At 49.1% G+C, this 27,289-nt stretch overlaps 2 protein-coding genes across 2 annotated transcripts in view; one reads left to right on the top strand and one right to left on the bottom strand.

Annotated features, from left to right (window-relative positions):
* LOC144167837 (phospholipid-transporting ATPase ABCA3-like) overlaps positions 1-27,289 on the top strand; it is a 198,578-nt gene that overhangs the window by 94,227 nt on the left and 77,062 nt on the right. Inside the window, exon 5 of the mRNA XM_077696996.1 lies at positions 12,306-12,628. Coding sequence (XP_077553122.1) covers positions 12,306-12,628 — 323 coding nt within the window. The remainder of the gene's footprint in view (positions 1-12,305; positions 12,629-27,289) is intronic.
* On the bottom strand, positions 19,329-26,564 carry LOC144168761 (uncharacterized). The gene is made up of 4 exons (XM_077697723.1): positions 26,225-26,564; positions 25,032-25,250; positions 21,382-21,613; positions 19,329-20,562 (listed from the first exon to the last, which is right to left on the bottom strand). Exons 1-4 carry the CDS (start codon positions 26,262-26,264, stop codon positions 19,983-19,985), a joined length of 1,071 nt encoding a protein of 356 aa, XP_077553849.1. The 5' UTR covers positions 26,265-26,564; the 3' UTR covers positions 19,329-19,982.

Genomic DNA, 27,289 nt, shown 5'->3' on the forward strand with positions numbered 1-27,289 from the left:
AGAGCTTCGCGTTCAACCATCGTTGTCGTTACATGGAGGGGTGCAAGATTTTGTAAGCCCCGGAGGTCAAAGAATAACGATTAAACTCATGTGCGTGGCCCGAGGGCTGACATTTCTGCGCGTGTTTCACCAGCAAATATTTAAAGGCACAACCACATGCAGCGTACTTTCGGCCTTTTCTCGCTTCGACGCGCGTCCGCGCCCGCCGCCAAAAATTCGTGGCGACGCGAGCTGAGGAACGCCGATGTCTACGCTCGCCAGATATCGGCGTCGACGCAGCGCGAGAAAGCAGCTGTCAGGTTTCCAGTCCTTCTCGTGGCTTGAGGTCATTCATTTCAGTGGAAAACAATCAATTTCTTTTTAACTTGCGCTAATCAGCTGCTTTGAATAAATTGCAAGCTATTTCTGTTCGAAAGCGCTCATTCATTTGTGGCTTGTGTGGCTTTCGCCGGGGAGATCTGGTATTTGCGATAGCTTTTTGTGAGTTGAATAAGGGAGCTCTGGCTACGTCGCTTGTAGTATTAGCATGATGGGAATTGTCTGCCAGATTGGTGCGTGACGACCAAACCTTATCAACGCCAGAATGATGGCGGCGATTTCCATTCTATTCGTGGCTACCGTGGCTTGCGTAGGGGAGATCGAGGATGTGCGATAGCTTTTCTTTACTGAAATAATTGGGCTATGGTTACATCGCTTGTATTAATATAACTGCACCCGGATCCAAGATTGGTGCGTAAGAAATAAGCATTACCATGGCTCAAATCTCACAAATATGACCAAAACAAAGCACACTGGACAATATTCGTTGGCGGCCTGTGTTAGCGTACCAAATTCTTGGACCCCGCCCTGTCTTTTGGCGTGGTAGAGCGGTTGGGCGCTTAGGCGCTTGGGTGCTGGTGTTTTGCTTTGAAATGTCCATGCTTCGAATCTTGGCAAAACCTCACTGTTCTTTTCTTTTTTTTTTTTTGTAATGTGGATTTCGAGTTTTTTTTTTTTTTTCTTTTCAAGGCAAACAAAGGCTGCCAGAGTACCTTGCCTTTAAACGTACAAGTGACGTTCGATGGCAAACGCAGTATCACGGCATACCTGAAGTTTGCTTTGGTTACACTTTGAGTTAATGAAGCTGCAGTCGGTACATAACATCAAGTTTAAATCAAGTAGCAAATAAAGTTGAGCGAAGTTCGTCTTCTTTCATTATCTTCGTTCATTATTTTGTTCTGATTTGACGGTTCTGATTTGAAATTTTTTGTTCTGATTTGAAATACACTGTTTCGCAGCGCGTCAATACTTGCCCGCATATATTTTTTTTTCTAAAGCTATGGTCTCGATAAGTACAGTTCAACAATCGATAACAATTGCTCATAAATGACTTCAACTCAGTGGCATAGTTAATATAAACGCGTCCACCAACGCACGTCGACGCAGCGGCCGACGCGTGACTTCGCCGGTGTCACAAACTGCAGGCCAGGCCTGTTGAGTTTATTGTGTCGCACATAGCAAAGTAACCCAGAGGCAGAAGAGGACATTGCTCGAGGACGTTAAGGAAGAAGAAGATGATCGTAAACGGTGTACATTCATAGCGGTCTCATGTAAATAGAGTTATTCTTTCCTTTTACGGCGGCTTCGGACTCCTTTCTTCATCATCACATGGTGCCTGTAAACCCGGGAACGAAGTCGGAGCTACAAGATTGGCAGATCAAGAACCAAGCGGACTGAAAGCGGTGACTGTGTCTACCACGTAGAGGCAAGTAACGCAGCATGCACAAGCTGAAAGAAAAGAGAACGGCTCGTAGGCAGCAAAATACCAGGCTCATCAATGAAGCTAAGACGGTGCTGCATACCGCGGATGTTCAAACGTTGAATTCACTCGTAGAGCATCTGCAGTCGAACAACAATGCGTTGAGTAAGCTGAATGCCCAGTTTGAAGACACTATACCAGACGAAGAGTTCGCGGCTGAGTATGAATCAATGCTGAAATTTGAGGACGCCGCCAAAGGCATGCTGGGCCAGCTGAAGGCCAAGGAGAAATTACTTCGGAGTGGTTCTCGCCTGCCTGGGTCAACAGCCCCAGCTACGGCGGCGGAGTCTCACTGTGACGAGCGTCATCGGCTGGTAGGCTCCGTGAAGCTCCCGACGCTGCAGCTGCAAACCTTCAACGGCGAGTTGTTCCAGTGGCTGAGCTTTTGGACGCAGTTCAAGGCAGCCGTCCACGAAAACCCCAGCCTGAACAATGGGGAGCAGTTCAATTACCTTTGGTCGCTGCTGGGTGGGTCGGCTGCTTCATCCATTGCCGGGCTGCAACCCACGGAAGATTGTTACCCACACGCCGTGGAAATTCTTTCGCGGCGCTTCGGTGACACACGCCGCATTGTCAAGAGCATTTAGCGCAGCTTCGAGTGCTTCCTTCAGTGGTGTCCTCGAATGATGTCGGCGGACTGCGACGACTGCTGGACCACGTGCAGTGTCATGTTCGTGGACTCGCGGCTCTGAAGGTTTCCTCGGCCACGTACTCCACGATGATGACTGATGTGCTACTGAGAGCCTTGCCATCACACATTGTCGTTGCTTATCACCGACAGATAGCACATAGCTCGCACAGATCAAGCCTTCGAGAGGGTGAGTGCTCCGTCGGCGGAGCAGCTGCGCCTGCGAGACCAGCATCCTTTGATGGTGAGCTTGACGCGCTTTTGACTCACCTTATGATCGAAGTAGAGTGCCGAGAACGGAGTGGGTGAAAGAAAAATGGAACAAGCTCGGCCTAAAGCGCAAGATGGAAAGGGAGGTTTGGGCATGCCGCCAACGGCAGCGGTGCTAAATTCTAGCGCCTCGGGCGGGTCCAATTGTCTGTTCTGCGACTCAGACCAACACTACACGCATTTATGCGACGGCAACATCAGTCATAAGGATCGGATAAGGAAGTTGGCTGCTGACAGACGGTGCTTTCGGTGCACTTTGAAAGGACATTTTTCTAAAGAGTGTCGCCGCAACGTCACGTGCGCAAACTGCAACGGGCGACATGTGTCATCGGTTTGCGATCCTACCTGGCAGCGCAGAGAAACTGACAGAGCAAATAACGTGATCAAGTTGAATGCCAGTAGCCTTCACTCCAGCAATCAACCCATTCTAGGCACGGAAATACTGCTGCAAACTTGTCGGCTCTGGATTTATGGGGGTCGGCAGTGTGCGTACGCCCGTGGCATCGTAGATGGGGGAAGTCAGCGCCCTTTCATTCGAGAATATATCTTCCGTTACCTTGGTTTACGGGAGCTTGGGAAGACCTGCTTGCAACTGAACATCTTCGGTCAGGAATGCCGTCTAGTTGAACTGGTCGTCCGCAGTCAGTACAATGACGAACTGTTCTCTGTGGAAGCCATCGAAGTTCCTTTCATTTGCAAGGACATCGTGCAAGTGCCAATGGAAAGTGACTTTGTTTTGTCTCTAGAAGCTACCGGTCAGCCTATTGCGGACAAGCTTCTTCAGTCAGGCATGGCGCCGGCGCCTGGAATTAGCCTGCTGTTGGGAACTGATCACCTCTGGAAGGTTATGACAGGAGAGGTACATCGTCACCCCAGAAACAATCGATTAGTTGCACTCAACTCTGTCTTCGGGTGGATGTTCCAGGGTCCCCTTTCCGTACTCAGTTCATCGGGTGGTGCATCAAACGTCTGCGTGTTGAAAGTGAGCCCCAACTGTGAGGCGGTGGGCGGAGTGGTTAGTAGATTCTGGGGTCCTAGAAATCTCGAAATGTTTGAAGCAAAGCCACTAGATGAAGAAAACGGAAGGAGCGTGCCTTCCAGACACTGTAAAGGCGACGACAGCAAAGAACCAACTCTGCGAAAATGGCATCAAGCTTGTGACCGACGCAGGCGCAAATATTATAGTGATCAGTACCAGGAGCGACCGTCAAGTACGACAGGGCTCCAGTCAAAACGCAAGGAGCGTACGACACTTTTCCGTAGCCAAGGTACATCATCTTCACAAGTTCAGTCTAAGAGCGCCCGCGGCAAATGCTTTCCACAAAAGGTGAGCCAACATTGAAGCAGTGAAGTGTTCCGAGTGAGCAATTTACCGTCCATGGCACAACGCGAAATGAAACAAGCTACAAAGAAGCGACATTCGGTAGTCTCACGTCGTAGGTAACATTACGGTTCATCGCCTGGACGCTTGTATTCTCAAGTTTCAGAAAACAATGGGGAACTAAACTGCGCACGTCACCACGAGGGGCGGAAGATGAAAGGTAGCGAGAACAACAGAAGAGGGCGTACATCATTGAATGAGATGCAAGTTTATAAAAGTTGCACTTCTCGGTGGAAAGTAGTTGGTGTGACACCGAACCATTTTGCTCCACGAGACGAACTCGATGTGCAGTGTCTTAAGTGTACCGGGAAAGGCATTTTGAGTCAAAGGCTGTACAGACAACGCCAGGAGCTTGAACTACATTTTTTTTGGGGAGTGGAGGATGTTGAGTTTATTGTGTCGCACATAGCAAAGTGACCCAGAGGAAAAAGAGGACATGGCTCGAGGACGTTAAGGAAGATGATGATGATCGGTAACGGTGTACATTCATAGCGGTCTCACGTAAATAGAATTATTCTTTCCTTTTACGGCGGCTTCGGATTCCTTTCTTCATCAAGGCCCTCCATTTTTTATATTCAGACGGCCGACATCATGGTCTTCCGGACGGAGTCGGCCATTTTGCGCCTCGCTTCGGGGTCCCCCTTCGGCTTTGTGCTCACCTCCTTTGTTTCGCCCTGCCAGCTCGGAGGACAATGCGAGCTGCCGCATTCCAGCGTGCAGGTGCGGAGGGGTGACGTCACGATCGCTGGCTCGGGCGCGCGTACGATCGTGGCGAGTTGCCCAGGGCCCCGAGAGGAGAAAAAGAGGAGCAATGGGAAGACATCAGAGCAGGACTTCAGCGGCCGGCGAAAGTTATTTAAGGGAGCGCACGTGGTCGCTTAGGGCAGTCGGCTGGAGATTCGTGAACGTGCTACGCGGGGAAGAGTCCGAGGGTGACGCGCTTTGTTCATCGGTAGGCCCGCGACGGAGCGGTCCACGCCTCGGCTCAGCGCTCGAGTTCGCCGGTCGCCACGGGTCCCATCATGACCGACCAGCTTCTGCACCCCGGAGCCCCGAAACACGTGAGCGGCTGCCCGGCGAGGCCGGCACTACCCCGTCGTGACTTTCCGCCATTGAACTTTGCGGGTTCTCCTTCCTCGTAGAGACTTTCTTTCGCCGCGCCTCGCCTTCGTAATTTGTATGTTTCCTCGGATTGAGATAGCTGCCTCCTCCGGGTTTGTTTCTTCCGGCGTCGCTTGTAGTTAACGGGTTGAGAGTTTTTCTGTGGGTTTGTGTCTTGTTTGTAGTAGTGTGTTTTGAGGGTAACGATGTTGGACGGCATCTTGCTTGCCGTGTACAGCTTGCAGAGCTGCTAGGTTTCTTTTATAGTAAGTGCTGTGTCGAGGCTTAAGCAAGTGTTTGCCTCTAGAGTGTCATGCGGGTTGTGTACTTGTAGTATTTTTTTTTTGGTAGTTGCGTTGTCGAGGTTTAAACATGTGTTTGCCTCTAGAGTGTTTCGCGTGTCGCGTGCGGCTGTCTGAGTTATAAGTCCAAGGTCGAAGGTTAAGGCGTAGGCCATGGTGGGTTGAGTGGCGTCATAGTGGCCACCCTGTGTATTTGGGTTTCTTTTGTTGTGTCACTACGTGGTTAGCGCTGTGCGCTAGCCTCCCAGCGCGCGTGCCCTTAGTGTACGGCCAATTAGTGCCTGCGCGCACAGGCCGATGGCAGTGTGAAGGTTTTTTTCTGGTGTCGGGCGTTGCCCTGTAATCTTTTTTTGTGCAGTAAACCTATATAGTTCAAAACGTAGTCGAGCATCTCTGTTGTGATTTCATTCACCCCCAGCAATCTCGGCACACGCGAAAACTCACGGGCCGGCCACCCTGCTAAAATACTGTTGTCTGGCGCCCTTCTTCTTGGTTTTTGGTAACGGACGCAATTATCCAGGGGAGGGGTTTGTGACAGCCGGTCTACTTACTCGCCCTCTGCTGCGTGTCTGTGTGGTTCCGCCCAACGAAGCCGACGCTTGCGCGACGGTGCGCCATGTCTTACGGGGATGAAAATTAATTCGAATAGTAATACGGTATTCTTTATCTCGCTAGACAAATTATTGCGGAGCTAATTGTATTGCTTAAGTAGTGCAAATTCACACATGCTATGAACGTATTGAACAGTTTATTTTTGGCTGTTATTTTGTGTAGTATTTCTTTCGTTGTCCAATTCTTTCTGATGTTTCTCCGCTTTAAAAGATAACTTCTAGAAATGCTATATTGTACGACATTATATATTTTTTGATAAACTTATCATACTGGACATTCGGCTCGGTCTCCTTCAAGTACCTTGTCCAGTATTCAGACACTACCAGTTGAAGGAAGTTCTCTGTAAGTGTGAAGTCATCCTGGGTATTAGTGTTCTATCACTGTTTTTACTCACAGGGTGGGACAATTTTTTGAAGTAAAACATAAAATAGACAGGTGATCGCTCACATCGCTCGTTAAAACCACCGCTCTAATATATTTCAATCGAAATTTCTCAAGAAGAGGTCCATGAGTGCCTCACTTGGTGGCGTGAAGTGAGTAAGAACCTCGATTGCATTGGGAACATGGACAACATATCACAAAATGTTCTATTTGAAATCCGTAATGAAACGTAGATTTACATTAAAGTCACCAAAAATAACAGCCGGTGTCTTAGAACTTGATATATATTGTAGCACATGTTCAAGAAAGACATAAAATTTGCTTAAAGAACCTGAAGGTGGACGATAAATCACACCTAAGCACTTCTCTTTGCGAAAAGTGATTCAACGTTTGAATAAACAATGCAGTAATCTCGAGAAAAATTATAATAGAATTTTTTTTGTAAATAAATGGTGGCCCAACCGCCACCTTTCCTTCTTTTTCCGACACATTAATTGCTTCGCAATGATACCCTTCAGTCACTGTTGTGTCACTGCTGCTCGGAAACCATGACTCACTGAAGGCCAGGACGTCAAAAGAAAATAGTAATCAGCGCAATTCCTTCCCTGTGTTCTTAGCGCTTTGTGCATTTAAATGAAATAACGAAAAAAATCTTGCACCTCTCCGCCTAACGACGAACGCGAAGATTTCTCGTGCCGTCTGAGTTTGCACTTAGTTTCGACCACGTCGAAACGGAGCAGTGAAATAGACGCCAGCTCCATAACCCGAGGCACCCGGCTTACACTCCGGCCGCGGGAAGCGTTTTTTGTTTTTTTTCGTTCCTTCACTCGGCCCACCATCATCCATCATCCTCGCCGGAGCAGGTTGGCTTTCCTGCAGGGCGTTTTCGCCTTACACACGCCATCAGTGAGAACGCTGAAGCTTCTGCTTTGAAAGTTAGGATGTGTCTGCAGGATGTAGAGCAAAACGTTTTAGATCGCCATTAAAGAAAGAAAACGCAATCACAATCATCTTTTCCGTGTTAGCAGCTCACGGCATCTTAACAATATCATTTCCATCACCGGTGTGGAACGCCTTCTTATCCTCGTGCTTTCGAACAAAGATATGGGCGCTTTTTGCAATACCAAGGTGTAGTGCTTTCCCTGTACTTGCGCAAGCCACAGAAGTCGTTTGTTTGCTTCGTTAAGTTATCTAAAATCGCAGCTTGAGGTATATTGTCTTCAGAAAAGAGTTGCCCATACTTCGTTCAGCGCTAGCGATGAAAATCAAACTATTACCACGGGCTCTTTCCAGGGGCGTTCCAGCAGGCGATGTACTATTTTAATCTGCTTTAAATCAGGGAGGCAGGCGAAGAAGTGGGTAGCGGTGTCTGATAGATGAATTGATAATGGCCGCAATTCATTCCGTGGCTGTGCAGAGACACACAGATTGTGGCAGAGCCACGCAGTTTCCTCTCACGTGGCAGATGCTTGGCCAAGCGCTGGAGACGTTGACCGAAGGAAGCGCCCAGGAAGCGCCGTTTCCCCTCCTGTGTGGTTCTTGTTCCTTGTCCGGATCTAAGCGTTCCTCTCTTTTCTTTAGCGCCGAGACATCGTTCAATTGGTTGCAATTTTTTCCATCCCTGTGTCGTACTGCTTTGACATATTCTTGATTGAAGACTGGATACCGTCTACTTCCGCAACAAGGTTAATGGTGGCATCCACTGTGACAACAAGCGGCATAATGAGTAGGAACGGCTTGCCGTTTATCTCATTCAACGTGCGCTCCATGCTGGAACTCCCCTTTCCACCAATGGTCGACGCGCTTTTTTTCGTTGGCTGCCTCGCATGTGGCGCAGCACCATATCGCTCTAGAAGCGCCGCCCTTACTTCGAAAGGACGTGGCGGTTACGCCCGGTCATTTGCCAGGATGGCACATGTAGTTTCAAGTAGTAAAGTACATTTCATCAGCAGACAGTCGTAAATGACATGCTAAGCACGCTCTGTGAGCATCAGAAGTACTCACAGTCTCTCGGCACGCAATATCAGCGGCAGCGGAGCAGAACGGAAGTGAGATGTGATCCTGCTCAAAAGTGCGAAAACCTGCGGACCAGGCGATTGTGCCGAGGCATCGATTTCGTTCCCCGCCGTTGCTGTGCGGAGTGCAGAAGGAGCCTCCGGGTGCCGTCGCTTTTATGGCTTCGTTGCGCCATCGATTGCTGTGGCTACCTTAGGCGCTTTCGCAGAGGTCCAGCAGCAGGCAATCCGCATGTCCAACGCTGGGGAAGCCTTGGTGTGGGGACGCGACTATCCACAACCTGTGGAACAAGCGGGAGGTGATTGGGCAATGCTGTTCGACGCTGCTGCTGTGAGAATGTGTCCACCATCAACGGCCTAGCGCCATATCCCACGTTCCCTTCAGCAAGAATGCCTCTTACCCGAATAATAACCCGCACACTTCAGCGCGACGAGTACGTCCCTGCTGTCTCAAAGCTCGTAAAGGAGTACTGACACGAAATTTTTATGTTACGTTTTTTTCGCTGCTATGCGCGCCTACCATCCCACTAATCATAGAATGACAGATTAGACGGTCGAGCGCAGCGTAAACATTCATTTACGGCTTCGTTTATTCATGCCAGTTTCGGTTTCGACTGAAAAACGCCGAGCGGCCGCCATGACAGCATGTATAACATGACGTCACCATTCTTGCCGTATCGCTGCCTCTCTGGAAGCGCGCGCGAGCGAGCGCACGCGCGCGCCCAGACCGGCCGAGGTTTTCGCCGTCCCCACAGGCCCGGGCAGCATGACGTCAGTCCCAAAACCATGACGTATACACACGCCCGAGCAGCGCGCGCCAACCACAGCCAGCGCGTCAGCTTCGTCACGGGAGCCCCGACGTCGGCAGTTTGGGGCACGTAGCAGATGATGTCACGTCGGCCCGCTCTGGGCTTTCTCGTGCGGGCGAAGATTAAAATGGATTTTAAATATGTTTCGCTGAACGGTTGCTGTTGAAACTTGCTGGGAGATATCTCCTGATAAAAAGGAAGCGTTTTACATAGTTATCTCAGCTTTGAAATTTCGTGTCAGTACTCCTTTAAAGGCCAACTGCAACGAAATTTTCGGCTGCGTAAATGCACTATTTTCCGGTAGTGTAACCTTAAAAGTTGCTACCTGCAAAATTTGGTGGCCCAATGTGCTTCGCCGCATCGTAAACGAAGATCAAAAACGCTCTTTTCAAACCGAAAATAGAAAAAAAGGGCGGCCATTACGGCCGGCCGGAAGTGACGTTACACTCAGGAATCGAGTGGGCGCAGCCGGCGGATTTTCCCACAGCTGCCTGTGAGAAGACGGCGCGCATTCGATGTGTTTCGGGTCGTCTGTTGCTTTAGACATTTAAAACATGTGCGAAAAGGGGTTGGGAAGTTCGTGCAACCATTATTACTTCGTTATGAGCTGCTGAGACGCGCCTGTAGTCGTTCAGTAAAACGGAAACACAGGCATCGCGAGACGTCGTGGCCATGCTGGGTGCACAAAAGGCAGTGGTTTAGCCCTAGATGGGCGCCAGCACAGATAATATGCCCTGTGCCGTTCGAACCATCCTGTGTTTGTGAAAGAAAATAAAAAAAATACCTACCGTGGGAGGGAAGTGTAGAAACATGCCGGCTAGGGTGTAGGTTTCAGCGCATGTTGCGAAAGTTCAAATCCAGAATTTTATTATTTTTGTTTACGCGGGCAGTTTTGTTCCTGTTAGCAGGGTGCCCGCGCCAAATCTTTAGATAATGATGCCATGCAGCGACGAAAGCACTGCAGTGTCTTCACTCGTGAAGCAGTGACCTCGAGGCCCAGTACTGCGACATGTGGCCACGTTTTTTTTTTTAAAGACGATAGTCTTTCTTGGGCTACTTAAACCCAGAAATTTTGGTCTGTCTGTATGTCTGTGTGTCTGTATGTCTGTCCGTCTGTCTGTCTGTGACTCGATTCAGCCACCCGACCAAAGTAAAACCATGCCTGCGCAATAGTCTTATATAGTCACAACTAAATGTGCCCGTCTAAGTCCGGTGTAATGTTCATACTTGTCAATATTGTTGAAGAACAACAAGACATTACGCATATACAAGACAACAAATTAATACAGAAGTGATATTTGCGGCGTTCCTTTATAAAAAATCGTACATGTTTGATTTTGGCGAGATTAAATACTTCATCAACTGAAGAAAAAAATATCACACCGCCGTCGCCTGCTGTCGCTCGCGCCATATAGCTTCTGGCGGCATTTGAAGAAATCAAGTGGCAAGAGTTACGAAAGGTTCCACTAGATAGGTTCCACGTTTTACTTGGAACGCACGTGGACTAGGGAAACGCGGTTCTATAAACGTTGAAGTAGGGCGCCTCGATTCACACGCGTCTTCGCCGTACGGCAGCGTTGGTATCGAGACACCGGGTTTGGAGCAGTGGAACGCGGGAAATTTAAAATGATTTAAGCAAACCTTTGGCGTCTTTACCTTGGAAGGAGGGCGACGCAACAGGAACAACATGAGAGGTGAGCGGGAAAGCGAAGGGATTCATTTACTTGGCAGAAGTGGATAAAGACTGTCGTCTTTTGACGACATTTGCAACGAAAGGAGCAGATATGCGGCCAATTTTTTTTTTCTAACTGGTCAGAGAAATGTTGCCAACAGCGGCTAGTATTTATTTGTTTTTTGACGAAGTAGTTTGAGCTGAATCGATCCCGTGTAGTGCGCCGCGTGCTGTACTCGTCCGCGCCCCCGACCGGCGCGATGAAGCGACAACAGCGCATCACCTCGCGTCGGCGCAGAGAGCCGTCGGCGTACTCGCGCTCTCGAAAAGTCGACCGGCCGATCGCGCAGTGGGCCGCACGGCTAGCTGCCGTGCTCGTTCACGCCCCGAGCGGCCGCGACAACAGCGTATCGTCTCGCGTCGGCCGTTGTACGTATTGCGCACTCGTAAAGGTGCCCGGCCGCGAGCTTGCAGTGCGCCGCACAGCTGCCGTAGTCGTTCGACCGCCACCGCACCGACCAGCCGCGCCAACAGCGTATCGCCTCACGTAGGCCGTACACGCGTTTCGCGTGCTCATCGAGTCGACCGAGAGCCTGCTGCCGCCGTCGCGACCACGAAATCGGTCGCTGTGCTACTGCCGTATATGCTCTTCATGTATCGGCAACCCAGAGTTTCTTCAGCTTCTCGCATTACGGAAACCAATTATTCATGCAAGAGGCACGAATTACACTGCTCACTCGCGTGAGGCCGCACGTAAAAGGGCCACAGAGGAGAGGCGACGGCCGCACGGGAGTCATGACTGGCACGTCACATCCGGAAGTCCGCCGCAGTGGCGACTAGTTGCGGCGACACTACGCTAGGTGCTGCGTCGGCTGGAGTGGCGTGTTTTCGAACGGTTTTAATAAAAAAAACTGCGCGTTTGTGGAGTTTAAAATTGGGTCACATGGGACTTTAGAGGTGCATACCACACATCGAAGCATAATTTAGGGCAGGTAAATGTTGCAGTGGCCTTTAAGCTGGAGGGCGGAAATTGACCTGCATCATTGTTCAGTACTGAACGAGGATTTGTGTCATCAGTAGACAGTGCAATAGCCGGGGCCTAAGCGACATCTCAGTGTTTGCTGTCCTCCTGCCGAGGTGACCTTTTCAGGAATGCAGTGGCAGCCTCCCTGCAATCAAGGGGCTCTGGCAGGAACGGACAGCGGTAGCGATTTTTCTTCCACCATTTCGCACTGGCAGGTGAATAGTGCAGGTGATTGTTGGGCGGTCCAACGTGTCACCTTCTTACAACGTCTTCCCCCGGCGAAGTGACTCAGCGAGGCCCGCGCGCGTGCAGGCGTGCCGCATCCTCAACGCCACGGCGATGCCCGCGCAGCGACTGCGGCGCTACTGGTTCCTCGTGCGCTGCTGCAACGCCCGCCTGGCATGCGTCGCGAGCGCGCCCTGCCGGCTGCCCCGCGCGCAGCTTCTGACGTGGAACCCGCACTCGGCCTACCCCGAGATCACCAGCCTCTTCCTCACGGGCCTGCTGTGCCTGGCCACGCTCTGCTTCTGCGAGACCAACGTGTGGACCCTCCTGAGCCGCATCTGGACGCAGCACCCGCACATCTACTCGACGCGCTCGCCCAGCTGCCTGCTCGACCAAGAGGAGAAGCGGCGGTAAGCTGCAGCACATACGGAACCGCGTTGAACGGGCCATAAAAAGGACAACTTTGTTTAATTTGAAAGAACTAGCCATGAGCACCTCACTCTGCTCCGTTCGAGCCACAAAAGCCTTTTTTACACCGAAAAACAAAAACAAACAGTATTGAAACACTTTCAAATTTCGCGCTAAAGGGACATGGTATTGGCAGGAGTGACGACATATGGGCCAGCAATAGAAGCATTGGGCATCCTCAGTTATCAGTTCTCGATCGTCCGTGCACTGTCCGAGACGCGATCCTGCTCGATTTTTTAGGTATTCCAATGGGATTGTCGGTCCGAACACGGACCTGGTAAATCGGGGATGCCCATTATTTCCAGTGTGTTATCTGCTCGTTAGCGTTCAAGTGATGTGACTAAAAGGAGCTAGAGGCTCCCGTACAATCGTCCAGTCATGTCCACCACAGATTGCTTAGGTCGCCGGCCACCAGTCGCACAAACAAGATTCGGTGACGTCATAGAAATGTTAGCCACAAAGTAGCAAAGCAGTCGCACTGCTTCACATATTATCTTTCATATCCCCATTGTGTGTGTCAAGTTTGCGATAAAATTAGTATCATTGTTATCGGTGCGAAGGAATCCTTCTAATGAACCAAACTTGTATATTGTCTCCGTGACCTGTTTAAAGAACTAGACCTATATAGAACTACAACTAGTTCTAGTTTATGGAACTATAAACTTGACGCGGTGTTAATGTTCCGCGTACTTCTGAAGTCTTAACTTCACATGGCTCGAGGGTGGCCACTAAATTATTACATTATTGTCGTGGTTATAAAATTTTGACGTACGATTATCATCATATAAAAGTCAATACTATTTCGGACGCAGTTAACTCGCGGTTAAAGCCACTTAAAGTCGACCCGACATTGTCCATAGTGCAGGCATTACATCTTAGTCATGTCGGTTTTGTTTGCGTGACGCATTCCTAGCGCTTACCTCTAGCACTCATCGCGGAATTCTATACGGACATCGGTTTAGCACGTGTGGTCTAGTGCTGCGGGTCTGCTTTCCGTGGCGCCAGAGCTCTGCGAAAGAACCTCTCATTTGAACAGCGGATATACTCACATCAAGTGCAATGCTGTCGAAGCTATAGCTAACAAGAGTGCTATAGCACTTTTGTTAGCGTTGTGTACTTCCGCAACCAAACAGTAGTGCGTTGCTTGCGATGAGGAGAAACATGCTTTACCGTAAACAAAAAAAATGGCTCCTATCTACGCTGTGAAGGTCGCTGGAAATCACAGCGACACGCACAATTTCCCAAGCGACGTCACTTGAATTCACACATGCGGCTCTACAGAGAGTGAAACCAGACATTCAGCCAGCCGTTACCTGGAATTCGTGGAGGCGGCGTCCCGAACGCAGCAGCAGCATCGGCCATGGCCGGGCTAGAGCAGCGGACGCCGCCGCTGTAGCAAGGCCGTGGGTCGGCGGAAAGAAAGCGAAGAGGAGAGTCTTTCGAAGGGTGAGACAGCGGAACCTAGCTATCCTGATGTGCTAGCTCGGGGCTACACCACCGCGCGACACAAGCGCAGACACCGGAACAATTTCGCATGTAGGATTAGTGATTCCCATTTATGCCGATTTAAACTGGTTCGTTTAGTAAGTTTTAGAATTGCGAGAAAGCTGAGGGAACCTTTATAATTGCTATTTATCAGATCAAGTTGCCGCTTGCGCATTTTGTAATACCTCTTAAAATACAACCGAAGTGGTATTCACCAATTTAGAAAGCGGAGTCCCATTAGTGGCAAGCAGGGAGCAAAAGGTAGCGTTTCTCTAGCGGCCAGATGCCTGTATGTGGTCTCTACACTTTGTTTTCCCGCCCTGCAAAGCAGTCCTTAACGTATCTTTGTCGTACGCTCAACTAATTACGTCGGTTCCTGGTTACCCATGGGAGGGGCTGTCGAAAAAGTTAATCAAGCCGTGCGAAGAAAGCGTGCAATGGACGCGAGGCAGCGCCAAAACAGGCCCAAAACAACTGCCGCTAAAGCAGACGACAAAGCCGTCCCACCAACCCGCCAGCCGGTGCGAGCAGTTACCTGCGTGCGGGGAACGCTGGTTAATATCGCCAAGGGGCCTTAAATAGTGCCCTATCGCCACGCCACCTACACTGTGCTCCTTGAGCGAAAATCGTCCTCCCCAGCCGTGTTGGGAGCTTCTTCTCCCGCACTCCACGAAAGAACTGTTGGCAGGTGAGAAGCTTTGCTTTAAAAAGCGCTCTAGTTGCTGGGGAATAATCAAAATATGCAAGCTTCCATTTTATGCTTGTCGTTTTTTTCGTATCTGGTTCTCGCTCTCTGCGCAACCCTGGCCGTCGTGTATTGTTTACTCTTTGAGTAAGTTTGGGAAAATGGCGTCCCCTGTACGCGTTTTTTTTTTTTTTTCGGGGATTCGAAAATTGAAACTGTGAACGAACGCCAAGCAGGTAATTTGAAATGTGTAAGCCCGAACCAGGATGCGTTTTCCGGAGAAATCTGTCCGAGAAGTACTGGGCGTTGTGACCGACAGCACCGGGTGTTCTCGTTCACAAGACCGAGTGCCCGTACCCTCGCTATATCAAAGGAGCTTCTCCGTGGCCCTTCGGTGTATATAAAAAAAAAAAACACCTCGCGACGCGACGATTTCCAGCTTGCGAACCGTCAAACCTGACAACTTCACAGCCCAGGCCATCCGTCTGAAATTGCACAGCATGTTCACCTACAGGGAGTTCCCAACACTGGGCTGCCAACGAAGGCGACTACTTGCCGCACTTCACGAGGACGACCTTGTGGGGGTTAATGGAGGACATAGGCTTCACGTTTGATGCGAGAAAACAATCTTGCCCATTATGATTTACCCGAAGATGTCGGAGCTTCCAACGCGTGACGAATCAGGAAGGGCACACCGCTTTCCTTACTGTGTTTTAATGCGAGAAGTATTGTAAACAGAGTTGAAAAGTTATTTATTTCTTTATTATACATTACAGGCCCATTGAAGAGCATTGAGTAAGGGGGGTTACATTTTTGAAAGAACATTAAAAAAATAGTGGGGAAAAAGAATAAAAGACAAGTACACAATATAAAGTTTGTGTAATCGGCTTACAGACGTAAATGAAACACGTCATACACGTTTCTAACAGACAATTATCACAAACGCACAGGGTTTTTGTGGAATCAAAAACATCACAAAAACACAAATACCAGGGGAAAACACCTATAAACAGAAACAATATTATTCAGGCAATTCATCATTACACAATTACTAAGAAAAATGTCGGTGCAGATTTTCGGTAAAGCTATCTTGACTAAGTATGGATGCAATTTCGTCAGGAAGATCATTCCAGTGCATTATTGCTCGAGGCAATGCCGATGAATTGAAAGCAAGCGTCTTGCCAAAAATGCGCGTGAAACTATGACTAATATGAAGGCGTCGTGACGTACGTACTGGGGCGTTAAGAGGAAGCGGATTAGGTCTCACGCGAACTATATATTTATGAAAAAGGCATAATAGCGCGATAGTGCGACGGGTATCCAGTGGCTGAAGTGATAACTCTTGTTTGATTTGGGTAACGCTAAGATGACGGTCGTACTTGCGTGTAATAAATCTGGCGGCTCTGTTTTGAATAGATTCCAGCTGGACGATTAGGTAGTTTTGGTAAGGGGACCATATTACCGACGCGAATTCTAGCTGTGGACGAATAAAGGTTAGATACGCATGTTTGCGGACAAGGGCTGGTGCGCATAGTAAATTTCGTCGCAGATGACTCAGTGATTTAGAAGCCCTTGCACAGATGGCGGAAATGTGGGTACTCCACGAGAGATTAGGTGTTAGATGAACACCCAGATATTTATAGGAAGCGGCTTGCGAAGCTGCACTGTGGTCGATGGAATAAAGAAAATCTCAATTACCGTGTTTCCGACTAAAAGATATTACTTTGCATTTACTCAAATTAAGTGACATTTGCCATGTATTACACCTATTGTAGATTATGTTTAAGTCATTTTGTAAGGAAAGGTGGCCGTTAAGGCTAGTAATCGTACGATATATAATACAATCGTCAGCAAAGAGTCGTATCCGTGATGAGATGTTGAGGGGCAGGTCATTTATGTAGATCAGGAACAGTAACGGGCCCAGGACGCTGCCCTGCGGAACTCCAGAACTAACATCAGCGAGGTGTGAAGAAAAGTTGTTGACCACGGTAAATTGTTGGCGCATAGACAGAAAGTTCCGAATCCATGATAAAGTTAAAGAATCCAGGCAAAGGGCTGATAATTTTGAAATGAGGTGGGAATGAGCAACACGGTGGAACGCTTTTGAAAAATCAAGGAAAATGCAGTCTGTTTGTTGGTTAGCATTCATTTTAGAGTGTAGGTCAGCTGTAAATTCCAGCAGTTGTGTATCACATGACAGGTCTTTTCTGAAACCATGCTGATGGACGAAAAAAAAGTTGTTGGATTCGAGGTGGTTATACACGTTAGATGCAGTAATGTGCTCCAGTAATTTACAGCCTATGCACGTCAAAGAAATCTGGCGATAATTTTTGGGTGCGTGTTTGTTATTTGATTTGAAAATGGGAACCTTGGCGATTTTCCAGTCGGCAGGTAACTGACCTGATGCCAATGATTTACTGAAAATATGGAACATAATTTGACTAGAGATGTGCACAGTGTTCTTTAATATTTTTGAGTTGATGTTTTCGACACCAGATGAAGTGGAGACTAAGACTGCCGATTAGTGAATCGATGCCTTCAGGAGTAATATTAATTGGCTGCATATGTCTGTAATCGGATTCGGGAACCATGGGTATGGCGGAATGATCTTCCTGAGTGAATACCGACGAGAAGAAATGGTTGAATGCACGCGTACACGCATGTTCCTGAAGGGGAGCACCTTTGTCACCATGTAATACAATGTCATTATTAGAACCATTGTTTGAAATTGTCTTCCAAAACTTTCGGGGGTAATTTTTTAACAGCGAAGGTAAATCCTCAGAAAAGTATTTTTGCTTGGCACTGTGTACTGCAGAGTTAAAAGTTCTCAGAACGTCCTTATTTCTCAGAAATTCCTTATTTCTCAGAAATTCCTTAGAAGAGTTGTTATTGCTGTACTCCCCTGATATAGTCGTCATAACAGAAACGTGGCTAAATTCTAACATACATGATTCCGAAGTAATTCCCTGTCTTATACCCTGCTTCGAACGGATCGTGACAGTCGCGGAGGGGGCGTAGCCATTGCAATAAAAAAGGGACTAACATTTTTTGCCCACGAAGGCATCCCTAACCATGAAAGTTCGTGGTGCACAATTAAAGTTAATGATGCTTCTATTCTGGTAGGTGGAATTTATCGAAAACCAAACGCCCCTGAAAGCTACCTTATGCAAATTCACGATTTCCTTCACCAAAGTATAAACGACCTCACTAAAGTGGTCATGCTAGGTGATTTCAATTTGGGAGGCATTGATTGGGACAAGCTTACAACTGGTAGCCACGAAGTAAGCAGCTGTGAGTGGCTTTTAAACATAATGTATAGTTTCTCGTTGTCACAGTTGGTAAAAGAGCCCATGCGCATACAAGGAAGTGTTCATTCAGTACTTGATCTTGCGTTTGTATCGCGTCATTTAACGCCTGAACTCAGTGTATTAGATGGTATTTCTGCAATAAGGTACGCATTTGGGCTGGTTGGTATTTCTGATCACCAAATGCTTTTACTAACATTTGGTAACCAAAATAAGAATGCCAACCACACTAAACATTCCTCGAAGGTCCCAGTCAAGCAATATAACCGAGCAAATGACGACAGCGTTATCGATCATTTAGAAATAGCGTTCGAGGAATTTTCATCTCAGCCCGTTGCTAGTATTAATAATTTATGGTTAAAGTTCAAAAACGCAATACAGTTTTGCGAATCTAACTTCATTCCTACTAAATGAAAGCGCGTGCACAGAACGGAAAACACCCTGGATTACACGTAATATCATTCATATTAAAAGAAAGTTACAAAGAATGCGAAAGAAAAAAAATTATTCCGCAGAAATAGGCCAACTCGCGCGAAGATTAAAAGAATAAATAAAAAATGCAAGAGAAAATTTCTTTTCCAGCATGTTGACAAGTTTTATGATAAATCAGCCACATAAGTTTTGGCGATATTCATCCAAACCAGTTGCCCTATCGCTGCACTGGAAGTTGCAGGGGTTGTTATAAGCGACGCAGAATCCATCTCAAACTGTTTCAATCAGTACTTCCAATCTGTATTTACTCGTGCCCCTACCGTAGCAGCACCAGCGACAGCCTCCTCTTCCTTAATGCCGGGTATAGAGATTACAGGGCCAGGTATTCTTAACTTGCTCTTGCAGATTGACGTCAAGAAAAGTGCAGGCCCTGATAACGTGTTTAATGTTTTCCTTAAACGATATGCCGAACAATTGGTGCCGTTCTTGCATGTGATCTTTACGACATCCCTCAGGACAGCCACTCGGCTCGATGATTGGCTTTGCGCAAAAATCACCCCGATACATAAACGCGGCAAGAAACTGCAGGCAGAAATGTACCGGCCAATTTCACTGACCAGCTGTTGCTGCAAATTGATGGAGCACATTCTAAATAAAGCAATAATAAATTATTTGGAAGAAAATAACCTGATTTATTCAAAACAACACGGCTTTCACAAAGGTTTGTCCAAGGTGACTCAGCTTCTAGAACTAACTCATTATTTTGCCTCAGCAATAGATGCCGAAATGCAAGTTGATGCAATATTTATTGATTTCGCAAAAGCCTGTGACCACGTCCCGCACAACAAATTAATTGAAAAGCTCAAGTCTATTGGCATAAACTCTCAAAAATTATCGTGGGTAGCAACATATCTATCAAATCGCACTCAATACGTATCTCTCAACAAATCGGAACCTGACCGTCTTAATGTTTTTTCAGGTGTCCCGCAGGGTTCCGTACTGGGCCCTTTACTTTTTGTTGTATATGTTAATGATGTTGCTGTTTGCGTTGAAAATGGAGTTACCGTGCGACTCTTTGCCGATGACTGTTGTTTACACTAGTGTCCATGATGTTGCGAACCAAGTGAGGCTAACCTCTCCCTCCGTAATATATCTCGTTGGTGCGTGTAGTAACACAGGCGCGCGCAGCGCAGCAGCATGGACGATGGTCGGGCAGTCAACGACAGCGTTTATTGTCAGAAGCGTGATTATATGCGTTGGCATCAAGAGAGGGTAAGGGAGGGGGGGAGAGAGGGAGAATGAAGGCGCACAGGGCCAAAAAGAAAAGGTGCGCGCGCAGCTGGTTTTGCTGGCCGGTACAAAACGAACGAATACAACATTTCTTTCCTCTTAAAAGTGGAACCGTTGTACCGGGTTCCTAACTCTTGTCGATCGCCTCAGCGTGGGCTGATGTGGGACTGCCCCAGGAGGGTGTTCGGCCGTGACGACTGGAGGTTCCGTAGCAGCTGGTGTGGGAAACCCATTCCGACCATCCGCTGCCGGTAGCTCTGGGCTTCGCTCTTGCTCCTTCCGCCTGGGCGTACGTTGCAACGCAGGAGACGGGACAGGAGTAGTCACGCTGTCAGGTTCCCCTTCAGCCTCCGCGCCTTCAGTCGCCCCCGCAGATGCAGACTCCGGCGTCGATTCGCGAGGGCGGCGGACTTGGTCGATATGACGCTGCACTACCCCCGTTGGCGTGTCCACGGCTATCATTCTCGCCCCCGAAGCAGATTTTACACGTCCAGGCGTCCATCTTTTGCCGACACCGTAGTTTCGCACGTAGACGCTGCTTCCTGGTGAGATGGTCCAGTCGTCAGCGCACGGCGACAAGTTCTCATCCCTGGGCGGCAGGCATGTGTCAAGACGGGAACGGAGCTGGTAGCCGAGAAGCAATTCCGAGGGTGACTTTCCTTCCTTTTGCGGGGTCCTCCTGTAATGGAATAACAGGCGCATGAGGTTATCTTCCAGTGGGTCCCATCTTGCATTTTCCACAAGCCGTCTTTAATGGTTCGCACTGCTCTTTCCGCTGCTCCGTTTGACTGAGGATGGAAAGGCGCTGTACGCAGGTGCACAATATTGTTTCTTGCTACAAACGTGGCGAACTCCTGACTCGTGAATTGCGTGCCATTATCGGATACGATTGTGCGTGGCACACCGAACCGACAAAACATACTTCTTAAGCAGCGAATGGTACCTGCTGTGTTCGCATGCCTCATTGGTACTGCTTCAATCCACTTCCATGTGCGCATCTACCACCACAAGTATCATCTTGCCGGCTAACGGGCCCGCAAAATCGACGTGGATCCGGGACCACCTCACGGCCGTTTTCGGCCAACTTACCGGTGGTGCTGCCGCAGGCATGGGCAGGTTTTCTACACAGCTTACACACTGCGCCGACAATTCTTGAATCTCCCTGTCCATCCCCGGCCACCAAAACAGTGACCCCGCCACCGCTTTCATTGACGAGGATCCCTGGTGTGTTTCATGTAGAAGCTGCAACATCCTTTCCTGCGCCTTCCGTGGTATGACGACTCTGTTGCCCCAGTAGATGAACCGGTGAGCCATCGACAGCTCCATTTTGCGATCAAAAAACGGCAGCAAGTCGGGCGCCATTCCACTTGTGGTTCGACGCCAGCCATGCAAGATGTATTCTGCGACACGGGCTAACAACGTGTCCTTGGCAGTGAGCTCCTGCAACTCGTGCGTCGTCACTATACCTTCGTCAAGGGCTTCCAACGACAGTACGTACTCGGGAGGGTCCCCCTCAACTACCGGTTCCGCTGCCGTCGGGGCTGGTAGTCTGCTGAGGGCATCTGCTGTCAGTAGTTGTTTCCCCGGAACGTATTGTAGCTTGTACTGGTAGCCTCCCAGGAACAGTGCCCATCGTTGAATGCGCGCGGCGGCCATCGGCGGCGTTTGGCGGTCAGGCTTGAGCAGTCCCAGCAGTGGCTGATGGTCGGTTACCAGGGTGAATTGCCGACCTAGGAGGTAGTCACGGAAACGAGAAACGCCAAAAATCAGTGCCAATGCTTCTCGCTCCAGTTGAGAGTAGTTTCGCTCCGCTTTTGTTAACGTTCTGGAACGAAACCCAATTGGTCTGTGCTCATTTCCCACCGAATGAAACAGAACAGCACCCACGCCATACGGGGAAGCGTCACATTCTAGCTTCAGTTCCTTGTTGGGATCAAAATGAACGAGAAGTTGCGCATTCTTCAAAATTTCTTTCGCTTTCTCAAACGCTGACTGCTGCGGTTCCCGCCATTCCCAACGGGCTCGTTTTTCCATGAGCTGATACAAGGGGCTGAGCACAGTCGACATATTGGGCAGGAAACGGGCGTAGAACGTGAGCATGCCAAGGAACGAGCGCAATTCGCTAACGTTACGTGGGCGCGGGGCTTGCATGACGGCGTCTACGTTCTTTTCAATGGGGTGGAGGCCTTGCCGATCTATACGATGGCCAAGGTAAGTGACGGAAGGCTGTCGAAACTTGCATTTGTCAATCCTAAGTTTAACACCGTGCTCTAGCTCGGAACCGCTCCAGCACTCTCTTGAGCTGCTCTCCGTTATCACTCTTGCCTTCTGACACTAACACGTCATCAAGGTAGGCTTGGACACCCGGCAGCCCGCCTAGTACTGCATCCATTTTTCTTTGAAAAATAGCCGGTGCGGAAGCTATTCTAAACGGAAGTCTGTTATACCGGAAAAGCCCGCGGTGCGTGTTAATGACACACAGCCTGCTGGTCGCTTCGTCAAGGGGCACTTGATTGTATGCATCCTTTAAATCGAAGATGCTGAAATATTCGCCTCCGTTTAAGCTTGCGAACATGTCCTCTATGACCGGAAGAGGGTAGTGCTCCACCTCACATGCCGGGTTAAGGGTGACCTTAAAGGAGCCATGAAGAGAAAACACAAGTTTGGTTCATTCGAAAGATTGCCTCGTTAGAACCATAACGACACCACTTATAACGCAAACTTCGCTCAAATAAGCTACATAATTAGGAAAAAAGGAAATGACCATGCGACCCACCAGCTCATTTTCCGCAACAGAACCTATGATGTCACTCGAGAATGCTCTGCGATTGGCGGAGGCCGGCAAAAGCAAACGCATGTTAGGCAGGGCTTACAGTTTGCATAGCGAGCTAAATGCCCGTGAAACATACTGCACATTCTTTTTATGACAAAGAACGGTGGAGTAAACGGTTGAAGTTCCGAACGAACACGGAAGCGTGTATGCCAATGCGTACGAAAGTACCGCCAGCCGAACTCGACATCTCGCCGTCGCCACCGTCGCGCAGACGAATTTTCGGGTACAAGGCTCTTCGGGGCCAACGAACCGTCCCAGCACGCACAGCCGCGACCTTGCTTGGTATCGTAATCCCTTCACAGGAGGTTGGCCGTCATATCGCCAACCAGCAAAGGTAAAAATAGAAACAAGGGGAGTAAGGAACACAGAGCAGCAACGAGATAGTGCCACTCGTCGCACAGGTTTCGGTATGGAGGTCGTGTTGGCTTGCTGCTGTCGTTACGAGCTCGTTTACAGTTTACAACCACCGAAAACTTCAGTTCGAGTACTTTACAATGAAATTTCGTTGCTGTGTTTCGAAATGCCCATGTAATACGTGCAAATCGTCGAGAGAGTGCGACATCCCCGCCGGTGAGATCTCCTTTCATGTGCTGCCCAACGACGAACCTCGGCAAAGCAAGTTGCTACGTTTTGTGAACTTTGCAAACGCAGGAGAAAGAGAGCTAAAGGAAGTACGAGTGTGCTCGCTTCATTTCCGAGGAAGTGATTACGGCAGGGGCCCGGACATGCTGGCGCTCGTCACCGACTTCGTCAAAAGCGCTCTGACCTTGGGGGAAAAATTGCCGTACACACCGCGCATTGACGCTCGAATCTTTCTGGTCGGAGCAGAGAGCTCGAGCGAACGGCTTTCCATACACGATACCGGCCAACTGGCATAAGCGATACTGCTACTAAAATTGAAAATACGGCACATACGTACCAGTCTGTATTCGTCCGTCGCGCGGCGACCATCAAAGCACCGACTGCAGTCATAGCCGAGCAAGTGGCGATAGCTCAAGCAATGCAAGACTTGTCACAGCCCAACGTATATACGGACTCTCGCTCCGCGGCCAGGGCCTTCCTGTTGGGGAGGATTGCGACGGACGCAGCCAAAATTCTCACCGCACGCAGCGAAGAAGCCTTCCACAACATTACATGGTTCCCCGCGCATATGGGACACACAGTACACCCAGAAATCCCCAACGTCAACGAGTTAGCTAACGACCGTGCGCGAGGTTTCACGTGCCGCGCCGGTCCTAACGCTATCGCGAGTGACAGGCTGGGCGAGTACAGAGACCCTTTACTCACTTTCATGAAATCATTTCCCACTATCAGCTATCCCGGAGGACATTCCCATTACCTCACCCCAAGCTCACACGACCACAATCCATAGCTTTCCGAATGCTACAGACGAATACGTTTCCGACTAGAAGCAGGTTCAGCCTTATCCTGCCTTCCATTGAACCTAATTGCCTTAACTGCTCAGAGGCTTACTGCAATCTTGAACACATGCCCTGGCACTGACCTGCGTAACGTGCGGCCACGGACTACAGCACCGAGCACGAATGGACGAGCGCTCTCTCGAGCAACGATCCGCACAAGCAACTAATGGCTGTCCAGAGGGCCTTCGAGAGGGCGGAAGACCAAGGTCTCTCACCTCCTGCGCGGGTGTGGCCAGCGACTACCCGATGAAGACCCTTAGAGGCCATCCAGGATAGTCCCTCAGGACCTTTAATAAAGTTCTCTGTCCGTGTCTTGCCGCTCGTGCACTTAGAAGCATTGAGCGTTCAAGTTGTGTGAGGTTGTTAAATGCAAGCCCGAGCTCCTCGGCGAAAGTTTTGTTCTCCGGATCAGGCGATTCCATCACTAGGGCTGCGGGTGCACTAGGTTTTACTAGTATTTTTAAAATGGCCGCCGTCTCGGTTGACTCCCGCGTGTGGGTGCTATATGGAGTCGACATACTAAGTATCTATTTCATGGACCGGCTCGTATGATGCCACTGTTCACGTTACGAAATGTGCAATTTTAGCGGGAGATTTAAAATTTTGGCTTAAATTGCCTTATTTCTCAGTGAATAAAGCATCATTTGCTTCCGGGAAAGCGCTTGGGGTACTTTGAAACACCTAATCTTTCGAATAAAACAAACTTTTGTTTTCTCTTCATGGCTCCTTTAAAGTCACCGCATATCCTCACGCTTCCGTCCTCTTTCAAAACGACCACGATAGGCGTAGCCCATTCTGCATGTTGCACGGGCCATAGAACACCAAGTGACACCAGCCGATCAATTTCACGAGAGACCTTATCGCGGAGGGCGTAAGGAAGAGATCGGGGCTTACAGAATTTCGGTGTCGCCGTCTCTTTGAGTTTCAGGCTGGCTGGTGGACCTTTGATTATTCCAAGTTCTGTTGAGAAAACATCCTCGAACTCGCCGAGCAGTCGGTTCAGCATATGTTCGCTTGGCTCGGCACTTGTAGGGTCCGGCGCAGTCAGGTCTCCAATCGGAACGCCCGTCTTGTCAAGCAAAGCCATGAGATCACGGCCACATAGGCTGGGTCCTGCACAGTCAAGCACGACCAGTGGACATGTCAGATTTGATTCGTGGTGGTTGTAGGCGCGGCCACTGTGCGTGATGTCGATCGTACATTTGGCGCGATACGATGCAGAACGGGGAACCGGTATCGACTTCCATGGCCAGTTCTACGTCGCCCCATCGAAACGTGCGGCGTATGGGTGGTTCCAAACCGTTTTTTCTTCCCGAAATCAACATCCAAACGTGTGCGCTATTCATGTCGTCGTTGCTAAACGCGCTTTCAACTGTCAGTGCCTTTACACTCGCTGCCCGCCTTCCAACTTTTGCATCAGTTGCAGCACTGCAGCACTTCTTTGCCAAATCAAAGAAGTGCTTTGATTAGTCTTTGCCAAATGACCGCGTCGCCCACAGCGATAGCAGCGTGCGTTAGCCCAGCGGCAGGAGTTTTCGTCGTGCTTCGTGCTTCCACATCGGCCGCAGTCATGCGACGCGCCTCGTGTACGGTTACCTCGAGAGGGTGAGCGATGATGAGCTCGCATTTTTAGCACAGTCGGCGGTTCTGCACTCATATCTTTCGCATCGCTGTCGGTTGCCTCGGCTGTAATGGCCATTGTTTCAGCCTCCTCGAGGGTTAAATCTTTCTTTGCCAGTAACTGCTTGCGCAAGTTAGTTGAGCGTACCCCGCAAACAATCCGGTCCCTCAACATCCCGTCTAGCGCACTTCCAAAGCTGCAATTGTCTGCTATGCGCCGTATTTCGACTAGGAACGCGTGCACCGACTCCCCTTTTTGTTGGCACCGGGTGAAAAACTTGTAGCTTTCTGCTATCTCGTGACGCTTGGGATCGTAGTAGTCATTTGGGATCGTAGTAGCCCCGCTAGCACTTGCACAGTCTGCGTGTTGAGTGCTGCCACCGGAAGTGCTCTCTGCCTTTTGGAGTCAGTAATAGCATTTGCTTCAAAATACGCTTCAGCCCGAATAAGGTACGCTTTCCACTTACCTCTTGTGTCGTCGAAGACCGGGAGCTGGAGGCTGGTCATGGTCGTCGGTACTTGTTGCGGCAGGCCGTCGGCTTCAACTTTTAGGGCAGCATGGGCGGTTTCCGGACTCGTCGCCACTGTAGTAACACAGGCGCGCGCAGCGCAGCAGCATGGACGATGGTCGGGCAGTCAACGACAGCGTTTATTGTCAGAAGCGTGATTATATGCGTTGGCATCAAGAGAGGGTAAGGGAGGGGGGAGAGAGGGAGAATGAAGGCGCACAGGGCCAAAAAGAAAAGGTGCGCGCGCAGCTGGTTTTGCTGGCCGGTACAAAACGAACGAATACAACAGTGCGACACCTGGGGTTTCAAAATTAATACTAGCAAAACAAACTGTATGAGCATAACTCAGAAGAGATCGCCTCTCCAATTTAACTACTCGTTGAATGGCTCCCAATTGTCCCGAACGAATTGCATAAAATCTTTACGCATAACAATCATGCATACATTGAAATGGGATGTTCACGTTTAAAGCACCTGCACCAAGGCCTTCATGCAATTGTGCTTCATTCGTAAAAAAACTGTCGGCAGCCCCTCCTCATGTCAAATTGACGGCTTACAAGACTCTTGTGAGACCTATCCTCGAGTATGGTAGTATAGTTTGGAATCCGCATCAACAATATCTTGTACACAAATTAGAAAAAATTCAAAATAAGGAACTCCGTTTTATTTACTCGAAATATTCTAGACACGAGAGTGTGACTTTGTTGCGCATGCTAGCGCGCATTCCAACCTTGTCGTCACGTCGTTGTGTTGCTGCTATGAAGTTCTTTTGTATCGGGAAGCTGTAAACATAAACAAAAGTGATTACCTTAAACCTCCTCACCGACACTCAACAAGGACGAATCATGACAAACCCTTCCGACCATTTAGCAGTCGTACAAATACATTCAAGTATTCTTTTTTTCCGCTGGCCATTGAAACTTGGATTGGATTACCGTCCGATGTTATCAACGCCACATCGGTTGATAGCTTTGCTAGGAACGCGGAATTTCACTTCGTATTTGGAACAGTGAAAGCGTTCGG

Source organism: Haemaphysalis longicornis, unplaced genomic scaffold (assembly GCF_048455015.1).
Source record: "Haemaphysalis longicornis isolate Haplotype H1 unplaced genomic scaffold, Haemaphysalis longicornis Haplotype H1 scaffold_2, whole genome shotgun sequence".
NCBI lineage: Eukaryota > Metazoa > Arthropoda > Arachnida > Ixodida > Ixodidae > Haemaphysalis > Haemaphysalis longicornis.